Source organism: Tachysurus fulvidraco, chromosome 18 (assembly GCF_022655615.1).
Source record: "Tachysurus fulvidraco isolate hzauxx_2018 chromosome 18, HZAU_PFXX_2.0, whole genome shotgun sequence".
Classification (NCBI taxonomy): domain Eukaryota; kingdom Metazoa; phylum Chordata; class Actinopteri; order Siluriformes; family Bagridae; genus Tachysurus; species Tachysurus fulvidraco.
In genome coordinates this window covers 6,900,277-6,917,816 of record NC_062535.1, presented here as the reverse complement: position 1 = coordinate 6,917,816, position 17,540 = coordinate 6,900,277, and the positions used below count along the sequence as shown (strand labels likewise).

General features: G+C 38.9%; 1 protein-coding gene across 2 annotated transcripts in view; it reads left to right on the top strand.

Moving 5' to 3' along the window:
• Window positions 1-8,729: 8,729 nt before the first annotated feature.
• Window positions 8,730-17,540, top strand: part of cenpe (centromere protein E) — a 29,327-nt gene continuing 20,516 nt past the window's right edge. For both annotated transcript variants that reach the window (XM_027156409.2, XM_027156408.2), the window contains exons 1-21: window positions 8,730-8,882; window positions 10,544-10,650; window positions 10,745-10,834; window positions 11,423-11,541; window positions 11,633-11,752; window positions 11,830-11,911; window positions 12,172-12,239; window positions 12,327-12,401; window positions 12,493-12,544; window positions 12,643-12,730; window positions 13,359-13,488; window positions 13,582-13,701; window positions 13,800-13,952; window positions 14,128-14,272; window positions 14,374-14,482; window positions 14,890-15,148; window positions 15,518-15,565; window positions 15,720-15,908; window positions 16,019-16,093; window positions 16,200-16,268; window positions 17,400-17,531. In XM_027156409.2, the coding sequence (XP_027012210.2) occupies window positions 8,827-8,882; window positions 10,544-10,650; window positions 10,745-10,834; window positions 11,423-11,541; window positions 11,633-11,752; window positions 11,830-11,911; window positions 12,172-12,239; window positions 12,327-12,401; window positions 12,493-12,544; window positions 12,643-12,730; window positions 13,359-13,488; window positions 13,582-13,701; window positions 13,800-13,952; window positions 14,128-14,272; window positions 14,374-14,482; window positions 14,890-15,148; window positions 15,518-15,565; window positions 15,720-15,908; window positions 16,019-16,093; window positions 16,200-16,268; window positions 17,400-17,531 (2,286 nt within the window). In that variant the 5' untranslated portion in view covers window positions 8,730-8,826. The remainder of the gene's footprint in view (window positions 8,883-10,543; window positions 10,651-10,744; window positions 10,835-11,422; window positions 11,542-11,632; window positions 11,753-11,829; window positions 11,912-12,171; window positions 12,240-12,326; window positions 12,402-12,492; window positions 12,545-12,642; window positions 12,731-13,358; window positions 13,489-13,581; window positions 13,702-13,799; window positions 13,953-14,127; window positions 14,273-14,373; window positions 14,483-14,889; window positions 15,149-15,517; window positions 15,566-15,719; window positions 15,909-16,018; window positions 16,094-16,199; window positions 16,269-17,399; window positions 17,532-17,540) is intronic.

The following is a 17,540-nucleotide window of genomic DNA, read 5'->3' as shown; positions in this document are numbered from 1 at the left end:
AAAAAGGCTCGTTTTTTATATTTCGAGACCGGATGTGGTCATTTACATGACAAGAACACAGGGGCGGCACCAGAGAATTTTGATGGGAGGTGCTGAGGGGGAGTAATATACGGTACAGGTTATTATTTTTTTAATATGAATAATAAAATAAAACTCGCTCACTCGATTTGGTAATATTCTCTAATTATTTAGGCTAGTCTGCAGAGGTGGCAAAAGTACACACATCCTTTACTCAAGTAGAAGTACAGATTGAATATACAATTTTGGAGTGTGCTGATGGATATTTGTGTTCATCAGCCACAAGAGTGTTACCAAAGGCAGGCACTGATGTAGGTGAGGTATAGGGTGGAGTCAGCGTTCACCTTCATCCCAAAGGTGTTCAGTAGGGATGAGATCAGAAAACAACCACATATAGCAGGAAAGGTCAGGTGACCCAATACTTTTGGAAATATAATGTATACCAAGTGTATCACCAAGGCCATATCCCAAACTGTAGGGAGATTCCAGCTCTGTCCTTGAAAACAACTCAAAATTATTGTGATGTTTTACAAATGACAAAATTAATGTTAATTAACACCACTTATGTGGTCACCGTGCCGGCTACGGCACACCACCGCTAGGAGATGAGGCTGCATCAACTTCATTGTAACTTTTAAGCATTAAATCCTCTAAATACACGGTTATATAATATATATTGTTTGAAAGCTTAGACTCTCAGGATTTTATAAAGCCCACGCAAAAGGATAATATGATTTATAGCATTCATAATAATTTAACCACCTGAACTAGGCAGCGCTAGTTCTATTTGTTTACTTATAATCTGGAAGTCTGTTCTATAAGATCTACGTTTTGGGTCAGTAGCCCAGCTTCCCAGTGCGCCATGTCTTAACAAGGCTAACACAGGAAAACCTCTGGGGAAGCACAATGTCTACATGGTTCGACATGCTCTTTATCACTATTTTACATTTTAACTTGATTAAACCTATTCACTCAGTTCCTTTTCACTCAGTTTCTTTACACTGTAGCACTAAAACTCTGGGTCCACCAAAAAGTTCCCCTTAGATGTGAAAAATTCAGAAAATGAATGAAAACCCTTGGTCTTGTCATTTCTTGGATTTGACTGAAGATCATATTCAGAATATTCAAAAATATCCTAAAATGATTTTCACACACTGTGTATACATTTTACACTGTGCTTTTTGCTTTCTTTGTTCGGCCACATCATTATCACAATTTTATACAGACATCCATTAAGGTGATTGCTAAGATAGCGCCCCCCCCCGACCAGAAGTGCAGAAAGCTGCGGTACACTGCGGCACGAATTGCAGAATGCCGTGGGAGAAGACGTTCGTTCTTAAAGGCCACATCTGTAGGTGTCCATTCATCCTCTGTGGCTCAGCCCATCTACTCACAGGTAGCCGCAAAGGAGACCATATTACACCAATCTTATGTTCTTTGCACTGGCTGCCAGTCCGATGCCGTATCGAATACAAGATTCTGCTATTCGTCTACAAAGCTCTCAATAATCTAGCTCCAAATATTTATCCGATTTGATTGTTAGGTATAATCCTTTGAGATCACTTAGGTCCCAAAATCTGGTCATCTTTTGCTGGTACCACGATCCCGTCTGCAATGCAGGGGAGACCGAGCTTTCACAATAGCTGGCACTAAGCTGTGGAATAGCTTGCCATCACCAGTCAGAACTGCTTCTACGTTTGCAGAATCTATGTTAAAACACACCTCTTTTCCTGTGCTTTTAATTGTTGGTTATTTGTACTTTTATATTTATGTTCTTTCTTTTTTCCTTTTCTTTTATCTCTATGTACAGCACTTTGGCCAGCTCAGGTGGATTTTAAATGTGCTTTATAAATAAAATTGAATTGAATTGAAATGTATAAATGGATGCATTGGTGTTTTTTCCAGTAAAATCATTTGGCTCTAGGCTTAAACTAACAATGACCCACAAATAATTGCAGAATATTTGGTTAATGCTGTTGCTGAAAATAACAGATGCCCACGAAGAATTAGAATTGACCATGGAACTGAAAATCCTCATATAGCAAGCATGGAAACATTTCTCAGAGAAGCTGCAAATGCAGAATGTGTCCCAATTGGTCCAAGCATTATGGAAACCAAACAATAGAACGATGGTGGTCTACACTGAGAAGCCAATGCATACAGATTTGGATGGATCATTTTGAACAACTTAAAGAAGATGGACACTTTGTTGACCGCTTTATTGACAAATTTCTAATTCAGTTTTGCTTCCAGCATTTTATTCAGTTAACACATTTAGTATAATGTCAAAGAATCATTTGTGACCCTGCCTGTGAAACCCTGGCTAAAGTCACGTGATCTAATTTAGAGCTTCAACGAATTCATGACCATAAAAATGACATAAATATGTAATTAGTGATTATTGCTGTAAATGGTAGAATAAAAACTAAACTATATTTATAACATAAAATATACTGTAATTAGTGATTTTATAGACACTACACTTTATATTTCTGCACAAATATACCTGAACTTGGCTTGTAAACATTGACTTTGATTGTCTCTGTATTCATTTTAGACACAGAAACACCTGAGGATTCAATTGATAAACTGTTTGTTTCCTCAGTTTTTCAAATCTTGGATAAAGATTCACAGATTAATAAACTGTATGAATAACAAATGGGTTTCCAGTCCGTGCTCAGATTTGTACCGATTTTATTCGTGCAGACTGATTTATAAACCGTGAGCACACTTGTGTAATCCTTCTTAAAACGGGAGAATAAACTCCCAGTATTTTCTTTACTAAATGTATCATATATCACTGAAAAGGGAGAATCCCAGTTATCACCTGGTATGTGACACATAGACGTGCAAATTAGGGTTCAGTTTGTGTGTGTGTGTGTGTGTGTGTGTGTGTGTGAGAGAGAGAGAGAGAGAGAGAGAGAGAGAGAGAGAGAGAGAGAGAGAGAGAGAGAGAGAGAGAGAGAGAGAGAGAGATAGAGAGAGTGTCTTTTATGTGGTGAGGTGATGAGGGGTGTGAGATGACGTTGATCAGAATTCTGGTCACGAGGATCTGGTATGCTGTGTGAGGGGAGAACCTGACAAATCCGTGACAGCACAAACCTGAACTGTTTGAAAAGTCTCATAAAATAAGATGAATGGAATACAAGAAACATACTGTACCTGATGTAGAAAACATACTGTATACACAGGCGTCGATGAGTGAATTATCCTTTTTACATGTTCCTATAAAACAAACACACCATTTCCCCATGTGCACTGTTCATATTTCAGTATCAATATAAAATTTAACTCGACAAAGTATAAACATAACTAAAGAAGATGATTATATAAGTAAATTGAACACTTTTAAACATCCACCATAGAACACCGACCTCTCCCATATGGTTACAAGTGGGAAAAGGTAGCATTAAACATTAAGTGACATTCACATGCCGTGTTGTGCATTAAAGAGGAAAACACTCACTTTTCATAAGGCAGCTACATCAGCCCTATATCAACTTTGTTTTTTTGTGTTTTTTTTGGTAAATTATATACATTCATTCACATGGCAGTATATATATATACATACATACATACATACATACATACATACATACATACATACATACATACATACATACGTATATATATATATATATTAGTTACATGAGCTTGGTAAGGTCATTTAGGTGAGATAAGCTTGTTTGGACAAGCTGGGTGTGAAAGGCTGAGAATAGCTTATAAAATGTGCAAATCTGGCAAGTCGTACTTAAGACCTTAAGCTCAGGTGTGCTGTTTTGGGGCAAGCTGGGTGAGCTTGGTTGAGTGGGGCAGGCTGATTGCATCCATATGCATGTGATGTCAGATGTAAGTATCTAAATATGCACATTGATATCGAGGGAAGTGAACAGATCCATCAGATGTTTTTCTATAGAAAACTCAAACTAATATTTCATAAACTACAAAAGGAAATTCTTGTATGTAATAGACAAAAATGTTAGCAATGAATTTTAAACAATTAGCAGGTGTTTAAAAATCCCATTTAATTAATAAAACGTATTAAAAAAAATAATAAAACAGGGTTCTAGAGTTTAAGATCCCTGACAGTGAATTGTTGTATGTGTATGTAAGTGCACAATACCTATTTCTACTTCTTCAAATACATCAGGTCTTACAAACTGCAAGTAGGAATGAATATGTTTCTCTTTACACTATAACTAATACACCATCATTTTAAAAATGTCTTGACAAATAATTTTAGTCTTAAAATAATCTTCACACAGAGACACACACACACACACACACACACACACACACACACACACACACACACACACACACACACACACACACACAGTCTCTGGTTGTTAATATAATATAAATATTTGTTTGTGGTTTTATAAAATACATAAATACATATCAATTTTATTGGAGAAAACTCATTTGCATAAATACCAACATCTAAATATGAAACATTATGTGTAATGAAATCAACACTAGTAAAACTTGTGCACAGATTTAGCAGGATACGGTGAGCAGAATGAATAAGGTAAAACCTGTTGCTGTTAATGTTTCCTCAATGCCTTGTGACATCAACTCACTGATACAGCAGGGACTGTTAGATAAATGCAAATAAAAAATATATTTAATCCACAAACTGATGATTTCATTGTGCATCAGATTTTAAATACAAAAGCAGGGCTCAAGAGTTTTGAAGACAGGCAAGCATGACATCTTCCCCACTTCCACCCCACAAAAAAATATAATAAAAAAAATAATAATAATGGGGGAGTTGTTGTTTGGCAAGGATCACTGACCACAATTTAAACAAATACAAAGTATTTTTTTTATTTCCATTCATTAATTCACTTTTTCCCCAGGGCTGTTTGCGTATAACGACTTCTATGGCTTAATATTAGTGTATACCCTCGGTATACCCACTTGTTTTGCTGCTTAAATACATTGTTTATGTGTTCATGGATCTCTTCCCAGTAAGGTCTTAATGTCTGGCAGTCACAAAAAATATGGAAGTGATTGGCTCTGTTAGATCCACAAAGTCTCCAACAGGCATCTTGGTATCGTTTCTGAATGGGTGTAATAAAAATCTCGCTATGTTCTTCCAGCAAAACTCCCGCCATGTATTTGACCCGGATCATAACCATTGTAACTGGCATATTTTCCCCCAGCTCTCCTGTGGGATCTTCACATTTACTTCCCTTTCCCATTTCTTCTTTATGTATTCTGTATTTTCTTGTTTAGATAATTGTATAGCATTATATAGTTTGGAGATAATTTTGTTGCCTGATCTGGGTTTAGTTAGTGATAAAAATTCTTCCATGAACCCTGACTCACTAGTTCCTAACATTCCTTTAATATTTTTGTTAAAGTATTGTCTTACTTGCAGGTACCTAAAAAAAATCATCTTTTCCCAGTCCATAATCTTTCTGTAGGGTTTCAAAACTCTGGAATGCCCCTTTGTGAATAAATGAATGATAAGTAGTTAAACCTTTTGAGATCCATATCTTAAACCTGCCATCGATTCTGTTTGGTGCAAAGTCTGAATCATAGGCACACCATCTCATAATTTTAGGTGCTTCTCCTAGTCTGCAAATTTTGACTATTGCCTGCCAGGACCTCAGAAAGCTGCCTGTTATAGAATCATCTGGCATGTCCTGTTCTTCTAGTAATTTGTTATCACTTACTGTAGTAGAGCTGTTATTGGGATTCTGTTTAACATTGTACTTTCTATTGCTTTCCATGTTGCAGTGTATGTTGGTGAGCATAGGCAGACTAAGGGTCTTCGTTGGGCTGCATGATAATATTCTTGTAGGCAAGGAAGGCCCATTCCACCCTTCTATTTTCTTAATTGCAGTGTCTTAAATTTAATTCTGGCTCTTTTCCCTTGCCACAAATACCTTGCTATTAATCTGTCCCATTCTAAGAGTTGCTTAGATGGTATTTTGGCTGGTAGACATTGAAAAAGGTATAGCATCTGTGGAAGAATATTCATCCTGATTGATTCTATGCGGGAACAAAAGGGAATAACATTCCATTTGTGAATATCAGATTTTATCTTTAAATACGGCCCATTACATTTTATGTCGTACAGTCTTGAGAAGTCCCTAGGTAAAAAAACACCCAAATATTTAATAGACTCAGCATCCCTCTGAGTAGGTTGTGTTATACTTATCTATAAGTAACTATACTTATGTTATAAATCGTGAGCAAATAGGGCCAGTTTTTGCTCCCCAGATTTCATTGTTACCCCCTTTATATCCGACCTCTGCCTAATGAGTTGACTCATTGGTTCTATAAACAGGGCAAAGAGGAGCGGTGACACACAACACCTCGTTCCTCTCCCCAGAATAAATGAATTGGTTAGATCTCCATTAATTTTGATTCTAGCCTTGGTTTATTGTATAAAGCTGCAAATGTATCAATTATAGTCATATGGAAGCCAAATTTTGAAAGTACTTTGTATAAAAATGACCACCTCACAGAGTCGAACGCTTTCTCTGCGTCTAAACTTAATATCAGTGTCTCCAGTTTTTGTTGTGTGATTTGTCTCATAACATGCAGTGTTTTGGGTCTGTATTTGTCTGACAAATCCAGTCTGGTCCTTACAGTATGTATTAATACTGGTAATATCATTTCTATTCTTTTAGATAATATGGAGGTGAATAGTTTATAATCATTATTTAAAAGGCTTACAGGACGGTAATTCCCACAATCCAATTTGTCTTTCCCCTCTTTGGGTATGACCGAGATCATTGCCGAGTTTTGTTCATCAGTGATCTGTGGGAGATTAATCTGGGCCAAAAAGGCCTCGATCTGATTGTCATTGCTTTCCTGTGGCTGGGAATATAATGTTATGTCCAGACTGGTTTCTATTTCATTTATTGCAGAGTTTCTTATTTTGTGTATAGTTCTATCTGCTTGTTGTTTTCTTAACTTATGTGATAAAAGTTTGTGTAATTTTCCACCTAAGGTTAAGAAAGAGTAAAGAACTTGCATGTCCTGCTAGGAGCCCTGACTCAACACTCCACTTAACACCTTTGGGATGAGCTGGAACACTGACTGCACCCCAGATCTCCTCACCTGATATCAGTGCCTGGTCTCACTTACATTTGGCAGGCGTCCTTACCCAGAGTCTCTATTGAGGAATACACTAACACTATAGTTCACTCGGTTACAGACTTACTGCAGTACACCATTGACCTAAAACTATGTTTAGAAGCATGCTTTAATACAGGGCTCTCAAGTTTTGAAGACAGGCAAGCGTGACATCTCTTCCACCCCCCCCCCAAACAAACAAACAAACAAACAAACAATAATGGGGAGTAAGTATCACCGACCGCATTTTAACCAAATACAAATTTTTTGTTTAGTTTACATTTATTAACCCTTGTGTAGTGTTCGGGTCTGTGGGACCCATATTCATAAACATCAGTAGTTTTGAAAAACTTTGCTTCCTTGTAAATTTGTTGATTTTTTCCCACTCATGACTTGATTAAATTTCTTTTTTTCTGTTTTTATTAAATTTTATTAAAAAACAACAAAAAACGAGTATCACTTTAATTAAAAAATGTTATGTAATAATGTAAAAGGGCGAATATTAACCATATATGCTGTTTATATTGCTTGTAATTGGGATGAAGTAAACATCTGTTAGAGAATTTTAACATCAAATTTTTGATTGTGTTGAATTAAGAACCCAAACATGCAGCTGGTCCACCAGACCCACGAACACTGGCTGAGCAACAAAAATACGAAACAACATACAAGGGTTAATTATGTGTGTGTGTGTGTGTGTGTGTGTGTGTGTGTGTGTGTGTGTGTGTGTGTGTGTGTGTGTGTGTGTGTGTGTGTGAGAGAGAGAGAGAGAGAGAGAGAGAGAGAGAGAGAGAGAGAGAGAGAGAGATTTTGGTGTTGTTTGTTTCGTGTTGAGGTTTTGTTCAAACTGACCATCAAAAATACCCTCGCTAATGTTTTTTCTAACATTGGTTGTTGCTTTAAATCTTTCCCAGATAGTGCTATTTTATGATTGGCTATTGTGTAGCCTCTTTTTTTGATTGGCTGATAGGCTCGACTAAGAACTGAGACGCGCTTGATTCCTGCCCGGTTCCATAGAGACAGCGGTGCGGACTGATACATTTTGGGCGCTGCGGCTTATTAAATATATGATAAATGGTCAAAAAGTTTTTCTGCGTGAGAAATACGATGTGTGGCGTTAGAACGTGACAAAAGACCAAACTGTCACTCTTAATGCGTGACACTTGACAGCCCTGTAAATATAATGAACACAAATATAATGAACACAAAGCCACTCGAGACATTCTAGTGGAAAGCCTTCCCAGACGAATGGAGCGTCTTATAAAACAATGTAAATAACTCGAGCTTTAATGTCCACAAACATTTTCCATGTATTTTTAGTAGTTGCATTCATGGTCATCACCATGTATACCACAAAGTACTGAAATTGACTTTAAAGCATATTAAGGTAAGATTAGAATATGAGATTAGTATACAATTCTGAACTGTAGCTAAACCCGAAAGTATTTCGGAAAAAAAAGTTTTATTGTTTTAGGTATAAAACAAACATCATACACTTTACGAGACACAAACCAAGAAATTTAAGGGTTAACCTGTGGCACGTGATCGTTGCACCATTGTGATTGGACGAACGCCTGTAACTCCGTCCAATCAGATGCTGTTTCAAATTTTAAATCGCTTTCAACGGACTGGTTTGAATTGAAAGGGGTTTTTCAGTCTAGTCCGTTAATTCGGTTTATTAGTCTATAGGCGCTGGACGGATATGAAGAAAAAATGACCGAGGAATCGGCCGTAAAAGTTTGTGTTAGGGTTCGACCCCGCATAAAACGGTAAGAGAAACACTTTTCATTGTTAATAACTGAAGAGAACTAAATACTGAGAAGTTAGAATGCTAGTTAGTGAACTAGCCTTAGTTGCTATTTAGTGAGCTAGCCTTAGTTGCTATTTAGTGAGCTAGCCTTAGTTGCTATTTAGTGAGCTAGCCTTAGTTGCTAGTTTTAATCTCATCTTTTTTTTATTCTCCATTTGCTTAATGTTGATGCTTAGACTAGATCCACTGGGTGTTTTCGGTATTGTATTTAACTTTGAAATGAAAAGAATACGATAGGGAAAGCAAAACATTGTAAAATGAGACATTAAAAACAAGCTCCTCTTTTCCTGACAGACTTGTTTGTGGTCCTCGTGCCTACTTACACAAAATGTCATGTTGCTACGTTACACTGTTCACAGTGTCACTGGACCACACAATCCTTAATCTGGCTGAGTTTAATTTGCTGAAGATTGACTGATCACTGCAGCTACATGTACTGTAGACTGGCATCAAGCTCTTACACGCACTTTGTTTTTATAATGAGCCATAGAATTTACATCATTTAGCAGACGCCCTTATCCAGAGCGACTTACATTTTTTTATCTCATTTTTATACAACTGAGCAATTGAGGGTTAAGGGCCTTGCTCAGGGGCCCAACAGTGGCAACTTGGTGGACGTAGGACGTACAACCTTCCGATTGGTAGCCCAACACCTTAACCTCTAGGCTACCACATCCCATAGAACTGCACTGAAATCATCTCTAGTGGCCATTTGAGTTCACTCTGTATATTTATAATCACACCATCCAGTGTCGCCCATATGAGGATGAGTCCGGTTCCTCTCAAGGTTTCATCCTTTATCATTCAAGGGAGTTTTTCCTCCTCATTAGTCACCTGAGTCACCACAGACTTGCTCATTGGGGATAAATGCAAATGCATTTAAACGTATCTAATGTTAATCTAGATTTTTGTCTTCTATTATTCTTTATAATAACCTTTTGTTCTATGTTTATGTTCCGTAAAGCCTCTTTGAGACGATGTCGATTGTAAAAAGCGCCATACAAATAAATTTGAATTGAATTGAAATTTGCTTGTAGGTTGAAGTTTCTCGCTTGTATTCACACATGCACAAAGCATATGGTCTGAAAGTCACTGATCTGAGACAACTTTCAATGCTAAAAGGGATTAATACATTTGTGATCTAATGTCTGGAAGTCCAGAAAGGTTATGAGTTGGTTTTTCTCTTGTCTCAAAAGTCTTGTCTTCTTGCTATCATATATCATTTCCATTTGTTTTCTGAGATCACATAGCAGGAGCATGTATGTTTGGCAGTGGAGCTGTATGTTTGGCAGTGCTTGCCTATTTCCGTCAAGTTGTTCCTAATGGACCTGTAAACAATGCCCTAGACTCTCAACTGCTCTGCTGAATGAATACTGAATTATGAAAAAAGATGTATGCAATTTGCTCTGGATATCTGACGCCCTCATGCATGGACAGCAGGGGTTTTCTTTAATAATTGGACATAAATTCTTTAAAGAGTAAACAAATGTTATCTTGAGAGAATGCTGGAAGACTAATTCTGATATCAAAATAATGCTACGGAAGAATATAAATAACTTGTGTCCTTTCTGGCTTTCTGTAATAATTTTGATATAAATATTATTTTCTCCCCAACCCTAGGGAGGAAACAGATAGTGCAGAGCCTGTACAGCTGTACTGGAAGGCTGATAAACAGGCCGTACATCAAGTTGACGATGATGGCAACATGACCAAAAGTTTCAGCTTTGGTAAGTAACACGAGTAGCGTAAGTTTGAAACCGTAAACTTTACAGTGGATATTTCAGGTAACTTTTTTATTTATTTATTTACTTCACTCTTCAGACAGGGTTTTTAGTGCTGAAGAATCCACCAATCAGCTCTATCAGGACATTGCCAAACCCCTGGTGGTGTCCACTGTGGAAGGATACAATGGTAAGAATGGCAGCTAGAGTAAAAAAATGTAATGTTCGCAACACTGTTTTAACTCCCATATTTATTCATTTGTTAATTTAAAATCATTTGCCTGAAGAAGACCCAGCAGGGTTGAAACGTTGCTTTGCTTTTTAACAAATTAATAAATATGGGAGTTGTAATTCATTACGTCTGACATTTATCAGCAACAGGCGAGAATGACATTTTTCTGATGGTTCCTTGTATAAAAAAAACAACATTTTTAAATAGTTAAACACTCAAGTTGTTAGACTCAAAATATTTAGCCATTTTGAAGAGCTACAACAATAACAAGCTGCTTACATTTATGAATGAATTTATGGCTGAAACGTTGTCTGGCACCTGAGAGGATTTCACTCAAGGGACATAATGAGCATTGATGCTCCCTGACTTTTGTGGTGCATTGTGGGATAATTATAGGGACTGAATTTTCTAACGCACTCAAAGGATTTTGAGACTGAGAGAAAGTTTGTAAAAACTGACAACACTCTGATCAGTGGCCTGAACTTGGGAGTTAACTGTACCATTATATATTGAGTGTGTAGTCTGTACTTTTATCTTCACATTCAGGAACTATATTTGCATATGGACAGACGTCCTCCGGAAAGACGTTTACAATGATGGGCAGTGAGCACAACCCTGGCGTGATCCCTCTTGCCATGGCAGACGTTTTTCAGACGATCAAAAATGTAGGATTTTCTATCAATACTTATAAGTGAAATAAGTCTAAAGTGTCAGTCCACTAGGATCCATGCAGTGTCCTGGTTTCAATCTTTGCAGTGTCCAAAGAAAGAGTTTCTTCTGCGTGTGAGCTACATGGAAATTTACAACGAAACCGTCACAGATCTCCTCGTCGACAGCTGGAAAAGAAAACCTCTGGAAATCCGCGAAGGCAACTACGTAAGTGTTGCCCTTTTTTGATTTGTCTGCATTTTGAGTGCGCCGTGTCTAACAGCGAACGTTTATTCCACTGGCAGAAAAACGTGTACGTGGCTGATTTGACAGAAGAGCTGGTGACGTCTCCGGAGCAAGCGCTGGCCTGGATCCGGAAAGGAGAAAGTAACGTGGTTATTTTGTTAAGAAGTTAAACAGAACCTGGCATGTTGTTTAAGAAAAAGAATCCTTTCCTGATGAAGCAGTTTTATTCTATTTATTACATTTCATAAAATCCATTTGTGTAGCGTTTTTAAACAATTAATCAACACCTTTTGACTAAATGGAACTGTGCACTCAAAAGCACCGTGTCGTGTTCCTTTCACACTAATCTGTCGCTCTTCTGGTCAGTCCTTCACTATCATTTCTTCATTACCTGCTTGTAGAAAACCGGCATTACGGGAAGACTAAAATGAACCAGAGGAGCAGTCGTTCTCACACCATTTTCCGCATGGTGAGTCATCTGTTCAATGCTAATTATTGTGTCTTGCATGCATTCTGGGGTAAACGGTGACGTTATATATTTTTTTTCTTCTCTCAGATTTTGGAGAGCAGAGAGAGAAGTGACCCAGCGTCTGGTGAAAATGCAGACGGTGCCATCATTGTGTCCCATTTGGTGTGTTGACTTCTTACTTTTCAAATTTCAACAAATGCTTTCCAACCAGCTTTTGACAGTATTTTCTCTCTTGTCCCCCCCCCTTTAATAGAACTTGGTGGATCTTGCTGGGGCTGAGCGAGCGAGTCAGACTGGAGCTGAGGGTAAGCTGAGGTCCCGTTAGACTGAATGATTATCGATGTATTCAGTTTGAATGCTTTCGCTAAATAAATTCTCATCCGTGCTGCTCGTGTTAATTCAGGGACCCGTTTTAAAGAGGGATGCAACATCAATCGCAGTCTCTTCACCTTAGGACAAGTCATCAAGAAACTGTCTGATGAGAGCCAAAAGTATGAATCACAGACACTCCATACTAATAAAATACCTGAAATGTTTACCGTTGTTTAGCCTTTGGACTAAAAGTCTATTCGGATTATTTGTTTATTTAATTCAGTTCAGGCAGGGGGTCTAATAAATTTGATCAGTGGGTGACCCAACTAGCATTTGACTCTGTTGTCTCGATGCTGAGATTAACGCTATGGAGGGAGACTTCTGTAGATTTAATACACCAGTGTAAGTATATATGCATCACATTATATGAGGTGAAGGACAAGCAGTGTGTGTGCTCTGTCCCATGAAAAGTACTCTAGTCACTACAGTTTTATCGAGGTTTAACTTTGACCGACGTTACCCACGGACACTCGCGTCAAACATAAACCTGGAACTGTATACGTTGCTATAAAAGAATACACCTCTGAAAGTGGAATTACTTTGTTTGTATTGGGCACAAACACGTGGTGAAAAGATCGAAATTGTGACCACTCTATTAAAGTCTGTCCTGTGTCCTGCTACTGAGAGAACTGAATGAAAGGAATGCTACAATTCTATTCGTGCATGTTGCACTTAGCAAGTAAAGGAGAAACTGGACAATTTCTCAACATTACAATCCTTAAGTAATGTTTTCATGTGGTCTTACAGGGGTTTCACAAACTACCGTGACAGCAAACTAACCCGAATCCTACAGAATTCTCTGGGAGGCAACGCCAAAACCGTCATCATCTGCACCATCACACCAGTGACTGTGGATGAAACTCTGAGCACTTTACAGGTGGGGAGGAGAGGCTACATGCTGACTGATGATCCCTGCAGAAGGTCTTAGAGCAGGTGGACTTTTGACGCTTAAATGTCTTTTGTCTCACAGTTTGCCAGCACTGCAAAGCGCATGAAGAACGATCCTCATGTCACAGAGGTCTCAGACGAAGGTGCTCTTCTGAGAAGATACCGCAACGAAATTGTGGATCTCAAACGACGTCTTCATGAGGTGACAAAATAATTCATTAGAAAGCTATTTTTATGTATAACAAATGCAAATGTTGTCCAGGGAAAAGTGAATGCACGCGTCTGATCCTTCATCTTTAGGTTTCTTCAGTCACTCAAACAACCGTGACTGAGAAGGAGACCTTGTTCCAGCTAATACAAGAGAAGGATCAACTCCAGAGAGAGCAAGCAGATCGAATTACCAACCTCACAAAGCTTTTGGTAACGGCATCAAATGTGGTCCCTGTTCACAAGGTAACGTCTCTTAATAATTTCTCTCTCCCTCTCACTCACACACTCACTCTCTCTTGGTATCTATCTATCTCTCACACTCGCACTATCTCTGACTCGCACACTCGCACTCACACTATCTCTGGCACTACGCACCATCTCGCGTTCATGTCTCACTCACATTATTGTGAAATTAAAGATTCCCAAGAGAAGAGTGACCTGGGGTGGAAAGCTCATCAGACCGTCTTCAGTGGCAGATGATAACGGATCGCCTGATATGAGTTTTGCCGAGCCCTTTTTCAAAAAAAGGAAAGCAGATCTTACCGTGACCGAGGAGTCTGAAGGTGGAAATCGGCTCCATTTTTAATTTTTTTTTTAATATATATAAAAAGTTTAATATACAACTGCAGTGTATTTATTTCTTATTCTGTTTGTCTGCCTGTAGACATGGAGGAGTTCAACATGACACCATGTTTTTTCTCCTCCGCCGAGGACACCTCCTTAGACCTGGAGATGAACCAGAGTAACATTACAATGCGCAGCTCTGCAGAAGGGTGAGATTTAGATTTGTGTGTCCCAGCTCATACAAGGGACAATCTACACACAGGAAGTACATGAGTGACCATTTACCCAGAGCATCTGATTAAACCTAAAATACGTACAGCACAAAAGCTAGAGCTAATGTTTTGTTCTCTGGGTAACTGAAAATGATCAAAAAGAAGTAAGAATAGCAAAACGATGTATTGACCAGTACACTGTACTTTCTTTTGCAAAGGTTTAGTTACGTAATACGTCTATTATTATTATTCCCAGATCTGGATGGTTTTATAAGTATTACATGCTCATCAGTAGTGTGTATTAAAGGGCCTGTTACTGACCATGTTTGAACATGACTAAAGGAGGGGCAAACGTTTGCTCTGTGTCTGAACACTCTTTCCCCTCTATCACCTCCTCTGGTCAGCATGTGCACCGACTCGCCCCAAGTCATGTTCAGAATCGAGTGTCTGGAGCGTCAGCTGGCGACAGAAACTCAGGAGAAGCAAAAGGCTGAAGAGAAGAGTTCCATGCTGGAGCAGAGGACCGAAGAGCTCGAGAAACAGCTGCAGACCTTAGAGCAACAGCTGGAGACAGAAGTGCAGGAGAAACAAAGACTGCAGCTGAAGGTCACCGAGATGGAAAAGCCTTCAGAGCCCCAAAAGGACGACAAAGCCTGTGAGCAGGTATGATGACGCTACTCACTCATGCATGACCTCTCCATTTCAGTACAATTTCTATCTTTTGGGTTTGAGAGAAATCCCAAAATATGCACGTTAAATACAGCACGCTTGGAACCTTCTCCGAGGCTTTTAAGCATCGGGTTCTTCACGACGCAACATTCTGCCTGCTGTATAATCTGGAATTGAATTGAATTTTTTAATTTGAAAAGGTGTATTCTTGTATAGTCTTTAAAAATAAAAATAAAAAATGCTTGAAATCTGTACCATCACTGTCTGTTGTGCTGTGTGGTGTCCACTCAATATGTATTTCAGTTGAATCGGTTAATTTTCTAAAAAGAATCTTTCCCATTTCGTCCTGTCTGTCTTTAATAGTACCTTGCAGAGGCAGTCCAGCTCTGTCACACACTGAGCTCTGAGAGGGTGAGTGTACTTCCATTTCAGTTCCTCATGGCATTAATAACTGCTCATTCAGATATGGAGTTGACTTTAGTTTGAAAACACGACTTTTTTTAAAAAAAAAAATTTTTTATCGTGTTTATTGACTTGAATCGCATTGTTTATTTTTGTTTAACAGGAGGTAATTGCTGCAGAACGTGACGTGCTGAAGCAAAGCCTCGAGGAACTCGCTCAGGACATCGAGCGACTAAAGCAAGACAACGAGGCACTGATGAAAGACAAAGCGACTCTCCTGAGAGACGCCGAAGAACGGAAAGACGCAGAGGAGTTTGAGAAACTTGAAGAGGAGAGCAGAAAAGACTATGAGGTCTTTGGGCTTCCAGACATTATTTTAAATATCTGCATCGTTGCGCTTGTGTAAAGTCAGTCGAATGAATCTGCTAACCTCAGCACCGTTCTACATGTCTTGTGTTGTAGCGAGAATTAGAGGCGGAAATTTCAACTTTGAAAAAGGTTGCAACCGATTCAGGAGACCTGGTCCAGAAGCTGAAGGTGTGAAGATGCACTTGTACACGTCATTGTTTAACATGACACTGTTACACAGTAAACTTTTTTTCATTTCTAAAAATTGGCTTTTTTTTTCTTTCTTTTTTTTTAGTCTGATCTGGAGGTGATGTCAGGGGAGCTGAAGAGGAACAACGACTTGGTGGCTGACCTGCAGAGTTTGGTATGTAGAGAGATTCGTTTCGCAGGTTCTAGTCATTAGGGACCTCATGAGGGAGACCTGATGCTTCGTTCCAAGTAATTCGGCCGTGAGGAGAAAACATGGACTCCTTAACATTCATATGAAGTTATGAGGATATTTCCTGGTGATTTTGTGAGAGCATATGCTGATATTGAAGTAGTGTGTGGAATCTGGCGCTGGGAGACCTTTCTGACTCTAAGAGTAGAACTTTTGAATGGGGCGATTTGTATTTTTACCCCCTGATTAAGTCCAGACATTTAATAATGAGTTCAGGTCAAATGTATTATAAATCAGATGTAGTTTGGACACGTTTCCTTCTCTCTCATGCCCCTTTTCCACCAGAAAGAACCGAGTGCTGGTTCAGAGCTAGTGCTAGTTCGAACTTGTGATCCTTCTAAGAACCGGTTTGCCGTTCCATGGCATAGAGAGCCATCACAGAGATGAGTCTTACGTCACTGTATACAATGTTATACAGCAACGTTAGCGCAGCAGTGGCAAACACATCAACGATGTCGGATGTTGCTTTACTGTTAATGCTCATGGCTTTGAGATCCTACATTGGCATCCAAACGCGGCGAATTAAAAATGACGCTAACGACGTTCTCTTTTGTCTTGTTGGTCACAGTAACCCAGCCCCTGACGCAAGCGGTTCTTAAGTCTAGACCAGCAATGTTTTACTGCTACTTAAGCACTTTTCCTGGTTGAGGGCCAGTGCTTTGGGTTTAAAAAAAGGAAAGAAGTGATTTTAAGTTAGGCTCTGAAACAGCACTTGGTGGAAAAGGGGCATCAGACTCCCTTTATTCTATCAAACCCTGATGTGTTTGTGCTCTTATCCTCGCAAATGTGCATGAGGAAACCCAACATGATTCACCATGAGCAGTAATGTGCCTTATCTCTTCTGTGTCTCATAATGTTCCTCTGTCACTCATGCTAAACTTGTGACGTCAGATCAAACACATGTACAGGCTACCGAATCAAGTACGATTTGCGTTCAAACTCACCACCTCCTACATGTAGCCTTGTGTTCGCTACCACACTACACTTCCATGTCCATATGACTACCTGTCTATTTATTTATTTATTTCCCTTTTTTTTTTGTGATTCTTTGTACAGAATGGTAAGGACCTTGTTCAGGAGGTAACACAGCTGCGTCGCTCGTTAGATGATGCCGAAGGGCTCAGTTTGGAAACTAAAAAAGAGTGGGCTTTCCTGCGCAGCGAGAACATCTCCCTCAAAGAAAGAGACGTAAGCCAA